The sequence below is a fragment of the Amphibalanus amphitrite genome, unplaced genomic scaffold, assembly GCF_019059575.1.
Source record: "Amphibalanus amphitrite isolate SeventyFive unplaced genomic scaffold, NRLGWU_Aamphi_draft 002267F_arrow, whole genome shotgun sequence".
NCBI classification, from domain to species: domain Eukaryota; kingdom Metazoa; phylum Arthropoda; class Thecostraca; order Balanomorpha; family Balanidae; genus Amphibalanus; species Amphibalanus amphitrite.
Window position 1 is genome coordinate 25,866 of NW_024883750.1, and position 19,201 is coordinate 45,066.

A 19,201-nucleotide genomic window follows, 5' to 3' on the forward strand; every position below is an offset into this window, starting at 1 on the left:
TGTAGATACCACGCTATAGTGGTAAATGGAGATGGTAGCATGAGATACCATGGCGCGCGCCGCGCAGAGTTTGCATCTCTAGTCGATATCCCGCCCGATCCACGAGACCGGCGCGGCGGTGTCGGCGGTCTCCGTGACGTGGGGATCGCCTCACGACCACGCAGCCCGGCGGCGCCCCGCCATGTCAGGCGGTGACATGACACCTGCAGCGACTGACACCTGACACGAAACCCAGGGGAGCGTCTGGCGGGTACGGGAGGTGACACCCCCGGCTGACGTCGGGGGTGTCGAACGCAGTGGGCAGGACTGACAGGCTGCGAGGCGTCGGCATTTCAAGAACACTTCTACTCGATGTAGTCCCTCTTCAAGGTGTCCCGGTTTACATGCGTGAGACAGCGGGTTGCCGACACCCACGGTTGCCATCGGGCTTCTGCCACAATCACCGTCACCGGCACGGTGCTCGTAAAAGCCACCACGGGGTGAAACCGCATGCCGTGGAAAATCAGTTTACGTCCCCGTTCACGACACTAAAACCAGGTAAAGGACGGTATTTTGCACAGGCGAGCGACCAAGGGGCAACCGACTTCCTGTTGAGGTAGCGATTCTGCGTGTCGTTTTCCCAGTTAGACTCGCCACATGAGAGAACGGGAGTGTCTGTGCGGAGTGTCGAGTGTTTCTGCAGTGTGACGAGTGACCGCGCCGCGCGGAGTTACCACGAATCACGAGCCCCGGTAACCGTCCTCTATTATTCACCGTTCGTCAATGGACAATTCTTTGGCGAGACCGTGTAGCTGTGCAGTTTGCAAGACCTTTGACGTTTCACCAGCGAGGGCGTTGATGCAGCGGAGGCGGTCTGTTGCCTTGCCCCAGCTGTTTCAAGGGCGTTTGCTCGTCTGCAGCGCTGGCGAGCTCCGTTCATGGATCGGCCTGTCGGCCACGGGCAGGCATGCAGCCGCCTCGCAACCGAGCTGCCGCGCAGAAGTGGTGTCGTCTCCCCGACCGGGCGACACCACAACTGCATTTGACCGCTACAGTCTCCACTTGCAGAGGCGCAAAAATCCGTGCCGCTGCAGCCGGCACCGCGCCGGACCGGCAGGCCAGCAGCACGCCGGACCGGCAGGCCGGCAGCACGCCGCATCTGCGCGCCGCAGCGCCGCTCACCGCGCGACCTGGCAACATCTGGCAACGGCCGGCCGGCGGCGGCGCAGGGTGCGCCACGAAAACTGCCCGTGAGCGGCGGTCGGCGGCGGCGGCGGCGGCGGGCCTCGCCCAGCGCGGGCTGCCGCGCGTCGGGTCGCTGGGTCCGACTAGTGCAGCCGGCCGGCCGGCGCCGCTCGAAGGATTCACGATCCATGGCGCCCCCCTCACGCCACCCCACCCCCCCCCAACGGCGTCCACCGCAGGCGCGGCCTTGTTGCCGAACGCGAGCGTGCGGCGGCGGCGGCGGCGGCGGGCCGGCTGCAGCCCGCGCCGTGCCGTGACCGCGCCACGGCGAGGGCTGCGGACGTGCAAAACGCTCTGGGCACGACGTGTCGGCGGCCGGCCGGCGGAGTCGCCTTTCGACGCCCGCTCCGATTGCGCCCCGGGGAGTGGTGCCATCGACGGAGCGCTGCGAGGGACTTGACCTCGGTGATTGAGCGCGAAAAATGGCGGTGTGCCGCAGGGATCCGCACTGTGGCCGTCTGTCTTTCTAGTCATGAAGAGTGACCACGTCAAATGCTGCTGGGGTGGGTTGCAGAAAATCTCAATCGGTAGCTTATTTATTTCGATTGCTTGATAGATGTGATGGTTTTCAGTTTTCACTGATGTGGTAAATGGAAATGCCATGCTTTGTAGGTACGGGGACCCGCAGTTACTACTGTACAGCGACCCTGAGTAAATTGTCCCAGCACCCTCACAGGGAACAACGATAAGCTGTCAGAGGGCACGCATAGAAAACCTCAGCTGCTCTTGTACAGGGACCGGCAGTCGATATAAATGTTATCGGTTGTTACTGGACAGGACAGACGGCTGGAGTTGGGGTTCGTGTACAGTAGCAACTGCGGGTCCCCGTACTCGTATGATTGAGTCGTGCGTAACGTCTGAGTGCACTAGGCAGTTTGCCCGTTGTGCGTCACTTGGTTATATGCGTTATATGCCTAATATCTGTTACTGATTTCAATCACTACTGGCTTGAAATATTCAAGGAGGTATTAAACTACTGTATTAGTCTATACCGTACATTAAAAGAGTCGCAATACACGGAGCGAATAACACAAATGACAAAACATCTAAAGGTTTGTGCCTACAGAACGAGAGAAGTTGATGTCCTGCATTGACCTATGAACCAATTTTTGGAAAGCTTTCGTCACTGACATCTAGTCGCCGAATTGATCGTTTTCTAAGCTTGGCGCTCATACAACTAATGTCGCTATTAAGAAAATACCAGCGTCTGCAGGGCAAATAAAACCATGAAAGCGACATACAAACGGCCTAGTTTCGTCTACTGCCATTGGAGTCATACCGTTCAAATATCATGGCAAGCGACGTGAAGGCGACAGCGTTAAGCATACCGTGATATGCGCATGCCTCAATGCATTTGTTAGTTTCTACCGACCTACGACCTACGATTAATGCGTTGGGGGCACGAGGCCGCGTATTGATTCGGTGGCTAGGCTGTGTTGCTAAGGATGTACCTAGAATATACTGGTTTGCCTTTCAGTATAACAACCACAGTGGAAAACAATTTCACCCATGAATCATCGCGCTTGCCATAACAATTGTCGTAATAACATAGGCCATATTCTTCAGATTGTCGTTGGATATTTTCAACAAGAACGAAATACTAGGGTAAATAAGGTACTGTTAGTGTAGGGAAATCAAGGCCACAGGCGTTTTATGTTCTAAAAGGAGTGATTCTAAATAACATATTTGCTGAAATGAAAATAAATGAAAGTTGGAGGATATTTGTTTTTATCGCAATGATTTTCACTACTAAGAATGTTTAATTATTTACGTGATACATTGAGGCCCCTGAAACGACCGTGAACTAGACCGAACGAATAACATCGTATTATTAGATCTACGTTTATAGATGTTGTTCTCTGAATTCCCGTAAGTAAGCTCGTAGGTATGAGTTTACGATGAGACATATACGAGTATATGCGAGCTGTCAATACGACACAACTGTCATGTTAGTGTTGGGCAATCAAGGCCGTAGGCGTTTTATGCGGATTGCGTTGTTTCGTGTGTAATGCGACGTCTGTAGAAAAATAGAGGCATGTGTTGTGCGTGTCATTGTCAATATGTCCCCGCACCGTGTACGTTAATATTAGTGCGCACAAAAAAAAATCACTGCAATAGCGCGGCGCTCGCGTCATTCTTGCCGTTCCACCTCTATCTGCGTTCCAGTTCTGAATACCAGTACTGCAGCAGGTAGAGGTGGACAAGTCGCGGCGTCTGTCGGTACTTACCGATTCCATGCCGTCCACGGAGTTATTCTCCTCGCCGGAGCCGGAGCCGGGGTCTTCGATCTTGGGCCGCTTTATCTGTGAATACAGGTACGACGGACGTTAGCGACAGATCCGAACACTCAATGAGCGACAGTGTTAGATTCAAGGGCTAAGTACGAGTATGCGCGTTAGCGTTAGACTTGGGGCACAGCGGGCGTCAGCCTTAGATTTTCGCGTTACGAGGGTTGGGGGTCCGCGTTAGGTTAACGCGTATGTGATGGAGTCACGTTTTGGCTCGGCGGGTACGTGCGCCATTACTATGGTGGCGCATGTGACACGTTGCGTCAGATTTGGGCGTACTCAGGGCCCTGGCATGGAATTTGAGCGCACAGTCGGACGCTGTTTCGACCTTTCTGTGCGAGCTGGCGTTAAATTCGGACGTTCTATGAACCCTTGCGTTGTGAGAGCGTAGGCGTTAGATTCGGATATACACTATATGCGCGTCGGCGTCAAGCTCGGGCACTCTATGTGTGTTGACGTTAGATTCGGACACTGTATGGAGTATGGACGCTGGCGGTAGATTCGAATATTCCGTGTGCATTAGCGTTAGATTCGTCATTCGAACGTTTTGTGTGCGTTGGCGCTAGATTTCACCTTTCTATGCACGCTGGCACTGAAATCGGACGCTCTATGCGCTCTGGCACTGAATTCCGACGTTCTATGCGCGCTGGCGTCAGGCTCTGGCGTTCTATGCGCGCTGGCGTCAGGCTCGGGCGTTCTATGCGCGCTGGCGTCTGGCTCTGGCGTTCTATGCGCGCTGGCGTCAGGCTCGGGCGTTCTATGCGCGCTGGCGTCTGGCTCGGTCGTTCTATGCGCGCTGGCGTCAGGCTCGGGCGTTCTATGCGCGCTGGCGTCTGGCTCGGTCGTTCTATGCGCGCCGGCCCCGGATTCGGACGCTCTGCGGCCGCCGAGTTTCAGATTGGAGCGCACCAAACCGGTCCGGGTCGGCCGGCGGCTGGCAAAAATCGCCGCTGGAATGATGGAGTGGGTTCGCCCACATGGGAGGAGGCCGGCGTAAAAAACGGCCCCGAAGATGGCGGCCGGCCGCGCAGGGCGCCGCAGCTGCGCCCCATTAATTTTTGTGGGACGCTCGCCGGTCATGGTGCTAACGCTAAACTCGACCAGCCCGGGATGAGACTGGTGTTTGAGAGCACTATTTAGAATCAGGGTGGTGTTTGGGACCAGGGTGAGGTTTCACACGTCCTCGCCACGTTTCAAAATCACGGTTGGCTTCATAATCAAACTAATTAAAATTTAAAACTGGTGCCTAATTTCAAGCCACATGGTGAACAACAGCTCACGCACAACGCAAATGCTAAATTATCAGACACCAATCGCATCAATTAGACTCGTTTTCCTCCTCAAACTGACATCGCGTTCCTGCATCTTAACCTGTGTTAATCCAATGATTTTAAAACCAGCGTGAGTTGGATTACTTGCAACAAAACGCTAAGTTTAGAAACCTCTGCAAGTTACACACCTTCGTACTTTGCACTCCGCAGTTTGCGAGTGCAGAAATCGATATGGGCCATCCGGCGAGGTGGATTTATAGCGCCGAAACACACACATACAGCCAGGCTCACACACCTAGAGGCAGGGAAGTACCGCGTCTGCCCTTCCGGGTACCAAAATAGGCCGTTTAAACAAGCAGTGCAGTGTGCTGGCAAACAGAGCTCGGCTTCTCAGAGCGCTTAATGTTGACGAAAGGAAAGGTGGAAAGCTGCAAGCGTGATAATAAGTTGTGGACAGAACATATTGGTGGCAGACGAATTAAAATGCTGATATTGAGCAAATCATTTGTGGCTAATGCCCAATGCTAAGCTGAATAATTTTAAGATTGCCCTGGCTGATAAAATGTTCATAAAATGGTGTCGATTTGCAAACGAGCCGCCAACAGACAATCTAATGTTTCACCATTTTGTTCTCGAATTGCATGAATCTTCATTACGTTTAGAGAATCTATGCATTTTTTACAAATTAGGCTAACCCCTCCACGCATTTAGCGAAAACAAAAAAAAAAAATATCAAGGGAGCCTTGCCTGAAATTGTGCCTCGGCGTGAAATTGTGAAATTGTACCCAGCCTACCCATTGCACTCATGCTGCTAGCAATTTAATCGTATTAACACCTGCTATTGCTGTCATATAATGTACAAGATTATCTCCCATTGAGGCTGAAAATTACAGGCCCGGTTCCGAAGCTGCCAGCAGGTTCGTTTCGTGCGAGCTTTATACACGCCCGTTGCCGCAGTGTCTGTTTTATAATACTGAGCCGAATATTGGGACATAGAGCTGCATCGTCAAGCACTTAGTATGCGACCCAGGCGTAAAGAGAAACCGTGCGCACCCAGCCGTTCAGCAGTCCATTCCTATTACTTTAATATAGGTACATTATATATAAACTTGAACCTTTGCCCTTCTCTTCCACGCCTATAGAAAAACACACACTCAACACAGACATCATGGTTGGCCTATTTCTAATGCTATGGAGGCTCCACTGACCACTACATTGAAAAACAGCAACAACAGCAACAACAACAAGAGATGAACGGACAACTAGGGCATCACCTGGATAATGCATGCCCACATTCCTCACAGCCTCCAACATTCTCCTCCACATACTCCATCTCCTCCCGTCGATACTTACCACAGAGCCGTCATCGCCGTTACTGGAGGTGGTGGTGGGCGGCCCGGAGGGCGGCAGCGAGGGCGCCGGCTCCCCGCCGCCGCCGCCCGAGTCGTGCTCGGAGCGCGGCCGTTTGCGTTCCTGGTCGGAGGAGGGCTCTGAGCGCGGTGTCAGGTCGTGACCGGTCGGTGGTCGCAGCTGCAGGCCACTCACTGTGGACCGGGAGCCGGCCAGACCTGTGGGAGAGCGCAGAGGGGTGGTAGAGGTCAAAGACAGGTCGGTGAAGCAGGTTTGACCGAGAGCCCAGACCTGCGGGGCGTCGCAGTATGGGCGTTAGAGGGGTGTGAAAGGGCAGAGATTGACTGCAGGGTGATAAGGGTCAACTGACAGCCGGCCAGAGCTGCGATGGTGGAATGCCAAAGAAGGGGTCTCGATGCGGGAACGCACAGAGGTGTTGGAAGGTCAAAGAAGTTATAGACAGAGGTAGGAGTCCGAACAGGCTCGACCGAGAGTAGCTTTGAGTAACGCACACTGCACAGTGGTGGCGCAAGAGGTCAAAGAAAAGAAGGAGTTGCAGGAAGGCGCAAGGGAAGCCCGACCGAGAGCCTAGACGCGCGGGACGTCGCAGTGGAGGTGGGAGGAGGGAGCTAAGTGACCAGGGGGACGAACCTGCTGACGGGATCAACCGAGAGCTGGGGAGAACTGCGGAAACATTCAGTGATGGCGTTAAGGATGAGGAACTGGAGCTGGTAAGCCACACAATGACGACTGAATGTCGTGGAGGAGCCCAGGGACATCTCTGTCATGTGACAGAAAAGCAAGAGACAGTTCGCATCAGGTGATGCCAGTCTTTAAGTGCGGGGTTGGCACTGACAGAAGGAAACGCAAAGACGCCTGCCTTCAGTACCTACATGGATCACCTTCGATAAAAGGCACCAATACAACCTTCAGCTTGCCCAAGTATTTGGACCAGTTCCCAGCGAACCAGGCGACGCAAAGACCTGGCGAGACCCGACACCAGCCCAGCCGGCGATGATCTGGTGCAGATACCGATTTGCAATGCATGCGGTCTGGACGGACGTCAATGCATCCCTGTTGTGTGACCGTGACCCTGGACTAACTCGTGACGGGCACCAAGAACGTGACGGATGTGACAGACGCGTCGGGTCTGCCGGACTTCATGGAACAGTGGTAACACGTCCAGGACTTGGGTGCTCGTGCCCATGAGCAAGGAGAGTACGCCACCCTCTCACAAGACTCGCAGATAGATAGTGATGGAAAAAGATGACAGTACGGATAATCAGGAGCGATTAAGTGTCTTATCTACGAATTCAGTGTTGGGCTTTGACTTAGGCTCAGCATGGCCGATGGTTTGGAAGTGTTCACAAACGATATCACCGAAGAGCATGAAAAGATAAGCAAAAGTGCTATGCGTAGGAGATAAGTTATGCCAACAGAAAGATCGCCAGTTGCGGTTATTTCTATTGGTAGCAGTCGCTCGCAAATTTGACAAATGAAGCGAAAAAAGAGTACCTGATGCGAGAATATCAGTGAGACTGGCTGTCGGCTAATATTTTCCCCATCAGTCGTCATTTTTTTAGGGGGGGGGGGCATGACTGAAGAACCTCGTCGGTGACTTGTGGCAAGAAATAACCACAGTCAACGATTTTTCTGTTGGTAAACAACCTGGCCTCTGATGCAGAAAATCATGACACTTTTTCTCTTTCACCAGCGCGTGGCTTCTTCATGCATTTTATTCAGCTGCTAAGCATACAGAGGAGCCAGCTCTTTATGCGGCCTTGGGATGCACACAAACATCCCGAGGGCTACCACAGGGCTCTCCACTTGGTCCCGTCTCAATGGCGCCCGGTAAAGTACCGCTGAATGCAGCACGACACTCGTGTGTTAAGCTGATCAGTTATCCTGAAGGACAACTAGGGCTGGATATTAGTATCAGAGGACACTGAACCGTCGGCGGAATAGAGCCAGACAGGAGAGTGGACGTGGTGTGGAGGAGGTGGATTTTTATGGATCTTGGGGTCTAAATTCTCAAGATTGGGAGAAGATACTTATGCCGGTTCATGAGATAAGAGGTAGCATCTGAAAATTGATAAATTTCCGAGGTGACGTAGGAAACCGTTGCTAAAAGAGAAGATTGAAAGCGAACTTGCGTGGAATGTTTCCGATATCACACATTGGTAAAAATGAACCGAGTCTTTATAATTTGTAAAAGCGCAAAGCAATGCATGTGTGCGAAAATTCAAAACATTTGGTCCGTGTCATTGCAAGGTATAAAAAGAAAAAGAAAACATTTAGAGTCGTGTGTCATTAGAAAAAATAGCTAACAAATATAAGAAGCTTTGTCAGTCTCAAATTGTTCCACGACGGGAAATTTGTCAAACCATGCAATCTTATGTAAGTTCAACTTCCGAAAAATGTCATTTTCGGTATGCCAACTTCCGACAAATGCATTAGTATACACCCGGCTTCCGTCGTTTGAACAAAAAGCACCTCGACTGCAAATCTGATCATCAACTGTTTCGCTCATACAAGTTTGGTCCAGCGCTGAGTTTTCCACCACTGGTGCAGCGTTTCTCTGTATCACCTAAGTCATACGCGTCTGCCATTTTTAATCAGATCTGCCGATTTTGGAGCGAGCCAGTCGGCGTTAGCCTCGTGACATCCGATGTTCGAGGAACCGCCGCGCAGAAAGGCGGTAAGCCCGACCAGGTGGTATGGCCAGGGCGTGAAGCGGTCCGATTTTTGACACGCGACCACACGTGGCGGCTAGAGGTGGCTGATACAGGGGAAGCGACGGAACTTTACGCCGATTCACTGGGCTACTTTGGCTACAAGTGGCGGCTGTCTTTAGGAAGAAGCTAATTCCTAATCCATTAGTTAGATTTTCCAAATATATTAACTGAATAGCAATGGTCAACATTCGCTTAGAGCATTAACAAAACAATGAGAAATGAATTCCAAAACCCAAATTACACAGGTACGCTAAATTCTACATTTCGCTCAGCCTGGTCTGGTCTACATAGTTTCTTCTGTGGTTTTCCAAAACTGCTCAGGACGCTGGACAGTGGTCAGCGATATACGTCTGCCAGCGTGAGTCCCCACGTGTGAAGCGAGCCAACACTGAATCACCATTCACTAATCAGGAGTCTATACATAGTGGCCGAGTGCGTCACTGATGTGCCAGGGGTGACACCCGCCCTTTGATGATGACACACCCTAGCGCGAGACCTGCGAGCAAGAGGCGCGCGTCTTTGGAATGAGCTGGGGTGGGGTGGGGTGCCAGGCTTGGACCACAAGTGGAAGATTTTGGGTGCGTTTGCTCTTGCGTACAACCGACCACGAAAACTGTGAGCAGATGGTTAAAATGTTATTTATAAATGACATTTTTTAAGCAATAAATTATTCCCCATCCCGTGAAAAAGAGGCGTTATCATCTGAATTGGGCGTATCAGCAGACAATTTTAATAGAAGTCAAAGAACCAGGGTTTCGGAGTCGTGGTAGTGCTCTTACGACTCCGACTCCGACTCCGACTCCTGGCTCCTGACCGACTCCGACCCCGACTCCGACTCCGACTCCGACTCCGACTCCGGGTCTGATACAAAGGGCAATAGTGGCTGCCAAAATTCCGCGTGATATGACGCGCCATGTTAGGTCTATAGGGTGACCGGAAAGTCCTGGCTTTTCAACATTTTTAAAATAAATGCCTCTGGTCCATAGATACTCAATATCAATAGAACAAAACAATGACCAGGAACACCAAGCCACATGCTTCTGCTAAGTGCCCATTCATTGTAACCACCGTCTGTGCCGACGACGGCCTCGACTCAAGGGCGGAAACGCCTGCGGGTTTTGACGATGCAGGACGATTTTCTTCGATTGCCGCTGAAATGCTGCTTCAGTGTCAGCAGCTTTGGCATACCGTGGTCGTAACTGAGAGAGAATATTTTCTATGAAAATTTCCGATCCGGAATGCACCTTTGCCTGCTCAACCGTTCGCCGAAACGCCGCATCGCGCTGCAACTCGCGCCTCGTTCAAGCCGCACCGGGCCCCCGCGCGCGGGCTCTCAGCGACAAGGCGCATCTTCGCCCGTATACCTAGCACTGAAAACGGTTTCAAGGTCATATTTACGCGACCCCTAGCTGAACGGTGAACGAGGGGTCATATCTGCGGTGATTGGTTGAAAGTCCAATAATCACAGCGCGCGTTAGACGACGTCCAAAAGAGGAGCAAGAACTTTCCGGACGACACCCTGTTCGCGCACCGGGAGATCGCTCCGGTTTCGTTCATGCGGTCACCATTTCTCCCACGTGGACGCAGCTGAATCTTTAGAGACCAGCGGCCGGCGGCCAGCTTGAAAACCCGCCGAGAAGCACGAGTGTGGCCGTATCATGACCACGGGCATCGCCATCATGTCGGTCTGTGTTTGTGTTAGGCACTTTTTGGAGCAATAAAAGAAGAAAGTAAATATACAGTTGTCATTAAGTCTTTGACACTGGATAGTAGAAGTTATAACGCGAATACATATTGCTTGCCTATTAGGTTATGACATGACTTGAAATTTGTAAGATGCAACTCTAGACCTTATTTGTCATCGCCGGAAGCGAATTTTGCCGTGGGGCCACTGGTTAAAAACAACTGAAAAGTGATAGCACGGATTTTAGACTTCAGTTAACTTTCCGGAGTCAGAGTCGAGGCTCCCGGACCGACTCCGACTCCGACTCCGACTCCTGGCTGCTTGCCACGACTCCGGGCGACTCCGACTCCGACTCCGACTCCGACTCCGAAACCCTGAAAGAAACTATAATATATTCGAGGAAATTTACTCTACGACACCTCTCGTGTGTGTTGTCTCGTATATCTGAAACCCTCCAACCGCGAAATTGTGATGGAGACATGAAACAGGCTCGCTCATGTTCATATTCGGTTATCTTCAGTCTGTAGATATACACACCAGAATAGCGAGGGAGAAACCCAGGCACAAAGTGCGATGTGGTATACTATAAACCGTTATGCCAGTTCCAGGACTTGGTGCAGCCAGCGCTCGTGCCGTATTTCTGTTGTGGCATGGTGTCAAAAGCGAGGCGTTTGAAGTGGATACGCCTATACAACATATAGAGATGAAATGTTATTCTGTGTTTTCCATTTCTTGCTAGTTCAAAAGCAGAACTTTGTTGCGTGGTTATTGGTCATTCGCTTTTCAGGACAACTTAACCTTGCTGTTCGCTGATCATGTCAACAAAAATTAATCAAACGAAAGCAGTTAAAATCATGGCGTTGTTCTGCTACTTTTTACGAACTGCCATATGATTGCTTCATCCAAGACAAAGAAATAATGCAGATATCAGCAACAAAAGCAGCAATGACGTATTCAGACATAATCCAATCCGCAGCAGTTCATCCCCCCTTTATCCGTTAAAATGTGGCCTTCAGATCCCTTGCCCTCCATAACATTCGTCCCCATAATTTCTATTTTTACGTCGGTCTGCGCAGAATGGGCTCGTCTGTTCTCCTTTTGCCAGGCTATCATTGCAAACTTCTTTCGATTTATCATAATAAATCTACATTGTGGCAGTTAGTTCGGCGAAAAGTTTGTGAAAAACGTATTATTTAAAATGTGAGTCCCGCAGTGTGTGACGCAACCAAAGACAAATCGCCCGTTGGGTCGCACTGCTTAACAAGAATGGACGCCGCCAATTGACAAACATAACCCGCGCCCCGTTGGGCTCTGCCGAGCAACGCGCCCGGTTGGGGGGGGGCCATTTTGGCCCCCCCCCTAAGATCTCGAGAACCACGCAACATAGCGACAAGCGGTAAACGGCGTTGGATAGCCCCAACGGGGAACTACCTTGTGACCCAATTTTATTGACCTAGGTCAAACCGATGACGTCACAGGTCAGGTCAAAGGTCCAATTTTCACCGTTTACAGGCACTTCAAGAAATGCGTTGTAAAATCGAGTAAAATGCATTTCATTGAAAACCATCGATGGGGAAATGTTCTTCAAACACATATTTTGCTATTTGAGGTCACTGATACCAGGTCAGGTCACAGAGGTCAGGTCACGGGGGGGTCACAATATGAAAGTGTCGTGTGATACATGTTTTATGGTCCATTTTACATGACAAATGCGATTATATGGGTCAGGCAGCCTTTGGGGCCAGCTAAGATCACGTTTTGGTCAAGGTCAGGTCAAGGTCAGGTCAAGGTCAGGTCAAATTAGGTCAAATTTCAAAATTAATATTTTTGCATAAAATGGGTATCGAATCGATGCAGCTCGTCACGGGGAGTTCAATGGTGGTCTTTGTTTTGCCGTACGAGGTCTAGAATTGCTAAAAATTGAGTTCAAAAATTTGACGTCATCATTTTTGAACAGTTTTTTCGCTATAACTTGGCCAAAAAACGAGATATCGATCTGAAATTTGGTATGTATATAGAAGAGCGCTGGGACTATCACATATATTCCGTTTTTTTCGAAATTCGGAAAATTTTTGGATTTTTTCAAAGTTTTTCTAAAAAATCAATTTTTTGATTTTTTTGGGTCAAAAACCAAAAATTTTGAAAATTCGAGATAGCAGTTTTGTAGCGCCGCCTTTTGTCTACTAGACCATATAAAGAACTTTGAAATTGCTTGATAACTGTAGATTTGGTGAGCGTTTCAAGATTGCTTGTTTTTTGCTCATTTTTGCTCGAACATGACCTCAGTTTGACCTCAATAACTCCTGACCTAAGGTGACCTAAGACTTGAAATTTGGTGTGAAGGTGTCAAATTGATGCCCGGGAAGGTACTGAAAATTTGGCGGCGCTGCGCGCCGCCGTTTTCTTGCTATTCAGGAAAAACCACAGGGGGGGGGGCCAAAATGGCCCCCCCCAACGGGGCGAGGGATAAATTTGCCAGTTGACTTATTTGAACAGGACACTACCACCGCTTCCATGGTGCATGACGCTAATTCTAAAGAAAAAAAAAACACGACACACAGCTCTCCTGCTCTACTTAAACACAAATTTCGACATTCAAACGGCACCATTTGACACTTATCCTCAAGATTTGAAAGCTCCGGTACTACTAACTAAACTGTAGTCCCCATAGGTACTCTAGCATGTTTCCCACTTCCCAAACATGGCTCCCGATGCACAATCTCGACTCCCGTCACTCAAATACAACTCTCGGCACTCGACTACGACTCCAAACACTGAAACCTGACTCCCGACACTCAAATACAACTCTCGGCACTCGACTACGACTCCAAACACTGAAATCTGACTCCCTACACTCAGGCTTGAATCCTGACAATCACACCCCACTTCCGACACTGGCACATGACTCTGACACTTGCACATGACTCCCGACTCTGAGTCCGACTCACCTCGGATCATGAGTCCCTCGGCGGTGCCGATGAGCGACTCGATCTCCGACTGGTCAACTTCCACTTCACCTTTGTACATAAATTGTATGATGCTCCTCAGTTCGGCAAACTTCACATCTGAAAATTAGCAACACGATGTTAGCAGACAGGAATGACAGTCGGTAGTGAGCGGTGACAGAGCGGAAAGAAATTTAAAATTAGACACCAGTTTGACAGAGTAAGTTATGCAATACAGGATGTATCCCAATTTCATGGGCTGGCCGCGCAATATAGGACGTAGAATGACCCAATTCGATGGGTTGACCTGTCAAGATTTTGTCAATTAACAGAGTAATTTGTCTTATTTGCATAGTATGATGCTAAGCGCAACGGCTCAAAGGCACAAAGATAGCCGTTCTGACACGAATAAGGCGTGCATAAAATGTTGAAAGGCGGCGGTGGCGGCGGGAGCGTACACAGACGGTACCTATCATCACGATCCAGCCACTGCACGCAAAGAGAAAGTTATCAAATAGAATACCAAAGTCAGGTGCACGATAAACATTTTTTATTTGTGTGCCTCTTCCTACACACGCAAAACAAACAGTTCCTGGTTGCGAACGCTGATTTGTATTCATAGTTCCTCATTCTTGAACAGCATTTTTTTTTAAATTGGGAACGTGCAGCTTTGTAAACCTGTCTTCCGAATTGGCTGGCATTTGTAGAATATATCACGGTTCAAATGTTGAGCTTTGATTTTGCAGTCCATTTCCTCGTTCCTCGTCCATTCACCAACCACCGCTTGCCGGTCCGTTTTAACAGTTTGAGTCCCACATGGTTGATCCACTCTTCAACACTCGCCAGCAATGACTGGTAATGCCGATTAGCACGAAGGTCTAGTTACATCTGTTCATTTTTTACGTTTTGATTGCCGCTGTACAGACTGAGTACATCGCACCTATTATTATTACGCTATTTAGTAGCATAATTCGGCAAGTAATGGCTGAAATGGCGGGTTGTCGAGCGGCGGCCACGGATCGCAGAGTAAAGCGACACCATCCATCATTTACTTCTCGCTGCGGACGACGGCCATAAATTACCCAAACTGGCTGACTGGCTTCGGGTGGACTGAGAAATTGGTCCGGCCGTCTCGGTTCCGTCCCCCGGAGGCTGGACTGCTCCAACATGGCGGCCGCATGGCGCCAGGACGGTCTGTGACACTGATATCACGCATGGTATGGTCATGCACCACTTCCGCCGCCACTGTTCTTTCTGACCAGTTGTACTAGCTTGGGGTACACATGGAATTCCACGATCATCTGACGCCAGTTCTCAAAAGACTTCAGGTTTGACGCCACTTTACGTCGCATCACCGTGCAATCGTGGAGTAAAATTTTTCCGCGCCGGCCTCTCACCCGTATTTGTTATCCCATTGTACTGATACGGTACCGTCTCATGAAATCGGACCATCCACTTCACACATGTCACAGTTTTTTTCCTTCGACTACGACACCCTCAAAGTCTCAATCATTCACCGTGGCTCTGCCATATCAGAGTCCCTCTTACCACGTGACACGCACAGTGACCACGTGACTCCGATCATGTCTTAGAAAAAGACCACCCACACTGACCACGTGACTCACAGTGTGGTGACACGTGACCGCGTCTGTCTGCGAGTATAAACACCGTATCCAATGACCCGGCGTGGCTAGACGGTCATATCAGAGCACGGCCTGCCTGATAGCGCGCGCTCAATCAGTCTAGATGACTGGGACAGGGCGGTGTCGGGACTCACCGTGATTATTCACGGCAGTGTTCTTTATTCACGACGGGCGATCACTGAGAACGTGATCCGTGACCGTCCATTGTGGTGGTAGGGGGTTATTATCAGAGGTGGCTGATGATAGTGTCATAAGGATGAGACTGCGCTATGTTGAATATTACCGCGAGGCGAATTGACTCGAATGGGTTGTTGCTAAGGGTCGGTGGGGCAGATATAGCTTTGATGAGGATGATGAATTAGTGGTGATGTGATGGGTGAACAGAATCCCCGATATTTGTATACAATTGTGCTATTAATTTGTGTTCGATACAGACAGCCAAATGCATAAAATCAATGCCATATAAGGACAGTCAAGACAGGGTAATGCATAATGCAAGCAACAGCTGCACTCACGGCTGCATTATAAAATATTTATCGGGTTTAAGGCGAACACTTTTACAACCCTCTTTTGTTGCAACATGCTAAAAAGGCCACTCGGCTGTCTGAAAACATTCGTTCTACCTATCCAGGAAGCCGCATTAATTGCTAAACCAACCACAGCCTAATGCCCTTCAATCTTTTTTTCTAAAGTCCCCACACCACAGCGCATGTTCGCAATCCAATCAGCCAATTATTTTCCGTTTCGGCCAATTGGTGAATTTCTCCACCGGTGCCGTGTGGTGGCAGCTGTCACCGCCGGCGCCAGCTGACAGTGGCCCGGTGAACAGGCCACGTGCCGGGGTAAAACTCGCTGACGACTGCCAACATGCTGCCAACTGACCGAGTTCCGTGCACCGCTTACCGGCGGCGGCGGCGGCGGCGGCGGCGGCAGCGGCCGCTAAAGCCCTCCAAGGCTGAGTAACCTTGATTCGCGGACGCGCAGCGAAATGCACCAGCAAAGCTTACAATAAGACACAATTTGTGGCATGCGGGCATGCCGGCTGCGGATTATCGGTGGATTGGGGAAGCAGCACCATTGATGCCTGCCTGGCATTAAAATGCTACCGACTGTTATAAAACTTGTCCCAAATGTTTTGCATTGCATTGAATACACGTGATCAGTGCATAATCTACCAAGTAACAGGAATTATTAATTATACTTAACGAACAGTCAGGTGCTTAAAACGCAAAGTGTTCTACCAGTTAGGCTAATTTTGGACGACTCGTAATGCTCTAGAAGGCGCAGCTGGCCGAGCCTTACCGTCTATTAATTAATTCATATGTACTTTTGAGCTCTGCTTCCTTTTTATGTGCTCTGAATATTGTATTTAGGAGATAAAAGCGGTGTGGTTGTCAATTTCCTTTTAAACTCAGTCTCTTGCTAAAAACCAATTTGGGACAACACAAGACAAACTAATTAATGATGACAATTTAGCGCGCAGAACTTACCAAAACTGCATTGCATTGCTGTTCAAGTGGATCAATTTTAGCTGTCAGACTTCTAACGTCCAGCCTGGCTTTTCTTGGCACACCACGGCCCACCCAGCCGCCAATACTTCCCATTGGTCACTTACCCTTCAATATCACAATAGGATGTGCCTCTGAGTGGTCTTGAAAGAGTGTTTTGAAGTAGGGCGAGCAGGCCGAGAGGACCAGTTTGTGTGCCTTGAGGCTCTGACCCTCGCACGACAGCGTGACGTCTACCAGAGATTCTGAAACAGAAAAACAACGGGGACAGAGGTTAGAACAGGGGGAAGAGCAGCGGTTAGAGTAGGGTCAGAACAGCCCTCCACTATATTCTGTAAAAAAGGAGTCAGTTGTCAGAACAGTGGTTAGAACAGGGGTAAAACAGCGGTCAAGGCGGTGATCAGAGCAGCTGATCACTCAAAATGCTGAATTCTGAATTAAGAGATTCTGAAAGACTAAGAGGGTGACGGTGGTCAGAACAGTGATTAGAACAGTGCATTGATTAGAGCGAAGGTCCACCAAAGATTCTGGAAATAAAGAGCGGGACAGTGGTGAGACAGTGGCTTACAGTCAGAACAGCGGGGAGAACAAAGTTCTATTAGATATCTGAAAACGGAGGTCGGGACATCGCGGTCAGAGCAATGGTAGAAATTAGGACGAGGATTTTGGGCTTGACACGAAGTGACGCATGGACGAATCTCTAAATTTGAAAGAAACCTGTAAATGGTGGCACAGAATTGTGTTTGTCTTCTGACGTAGACCGGACTGCCGGAATCAAATCGTTGAATGATAGCGGGGCTGTGGTTATGCATTATGCAGTCAATGGTTCTCGTTGAGCACGTTTTCAATTTACTTTTTCAACTGAAGGTATTTCGGAAAATCCCATGCAGCGTTCGTTCTACGGCGCAGCTCACTTAACCGCAAAACAATCGATTTGGAAAAAGGACGAATCACTCGCACCTGAACGGAACAACTGACAAGCCTGAAAGAAACCTAGAGCAACAATCTCACACCAACAAACGTGGTTCTCTTTCGCCCTCCCTTTCCACAACACATTCATGTGCTGAGCCGGGGTCACATCAACGCCTCACACACACCCTCATCGTTCCTCAAGCCACCACACCATTGGTGGATCCCTCCGCCTCCCTCCTCCCTGACTGGCTACCCGCAGCGGCGAGCCCAACCCGCACGCATCTGATTTGTGCGTCTGTGCGCGTCAGGGTTCCCGGATGAGCGTGCCACGCAGCCCGCTCCGCCAATCATATGCGCGTTGGGTGAGAGACCCTCTGCGTAGCGGCAGCGGGCGACCAATCATAACCCCGACTGCAATACGCCGAAACGACAACAGCCGTCGGCCAATCAGAACGCCAGTTGAGTCGAGTTTAACGCAACATCCGGGAACGCGCGTGCTGAGCGGCGCACGCAGACTGGGGGAGAGGGGAGGAGGGGGCGGAGCGACGGCCCGCCGGGTGCGCTAATTGGTCGAGGGGTTCTGACGCCGCAGTGGAGCTCAGCAGGGGAGTGTGTGGTGTGTGAGGGGTGCATCCGCAGCGGTCAGGCGCTGAATCGATATAGGGTGGGCACTCATGGGGGAATTTTCACGCGGGACTGGACGCAAAACATATAACTCATGGAGGTAGGCTAGTGGCGTTGCTTCAACGTGCACTTTTATTTTCGGGTGTAGGACAGTCGGACGGTCTAAAACTCTAAGTCTAGACTGACAAGAGATGTGACAGCGATGCCGAAAAAAAAAAACAGTTTGATGAAAGTAACAGAATCACTCGGCAAAGACAGAGGTCGACATTCCACCAGTCACATTTACCGATAAATGAGCATTCACCCTCTCTCTCTCTCTCTCTCTCTCTCTCTCTCTCTCTCTCTCTCTCTCTCTCTCTCTCTCTCTCTCTCCTCTCTCTCTCTCTCTCTCTCTCTCTCTCTCTCTCTCTCTCTCCTCTCTCTCTCTCTCTCTCTCTCTCTCTCTCTCTCTCTCTCTCTCTCTCCCCCTCTCCCTATCCCTCCCTCTCCCTCTCCGTAGTGAACTAACGCCCGGCGTGATATCGACCCACGCCTCGGCGCGGGTGTGCCCCGGCTGCGGCCGTTCCCCGGGTTTGAAGCCGACATCAGCCCGCAGCTTACAGATGATGCGGGCTGATTGGTGAGACCTCTGTCTCCGACTCTTCCGACTGATGGTTTTTGTGCGGGCCAACCCTAAAAAGGGTCTGTCTGTCTGCGTGACCCGGCATGGCACGCGATCCGCTGTTAGCTGACGAGTTTTTTTGTGAGTGAGATCGATAAAAAATATGGTTTCTCGCTAAAAAAAACTGGGAGATCATTATATCTTGAGTTTATATCAAAAAGTGCGGAAGTAAAAAGTGTTTGATAGATATCGAGTGAAGATATTGTTCATTGTTCAGTTTTGGGGAACTCTCTCTTCACTCATGCTAACAAAGGCTGTGCTGAACTAAACAACAAAGTTTATTCATCAATTTTGTATGCACGATGCAAAATACAGTCTGCATTAACCCAGCTAATTTCAGGTAGGATAAATCTCCA

General features: G+C 50.0%; 1 protein-coding gene across 1 annotated transcript; it reads right to left on the minus strand.

Annotated features, from left to right (window-relative positions):
- Nucleotides 1–3,088: 3,088 nt before the first annotated feature.
- On the minus strand, nucleotides 3,089–16,893 carry LOC122376732 (protein bric-a-brac 2-like; the record flags this gene model as incomplete). The annotated part of the gene is made up of 4 exons (XM_043356667.1): nucleotides 3,089–3,527; nucleotides 6,137–6,351; nucleotides 13,501–13,617; nucleotides 16,756–16,893. Coding segments are annotated over 4 exons (824 nt in total), but the record flags the coding sequence as incomplete, so codon positions are not given.
- Nucleotides 16,894–19,201: the final 2,308 nt, after the last annotated feature.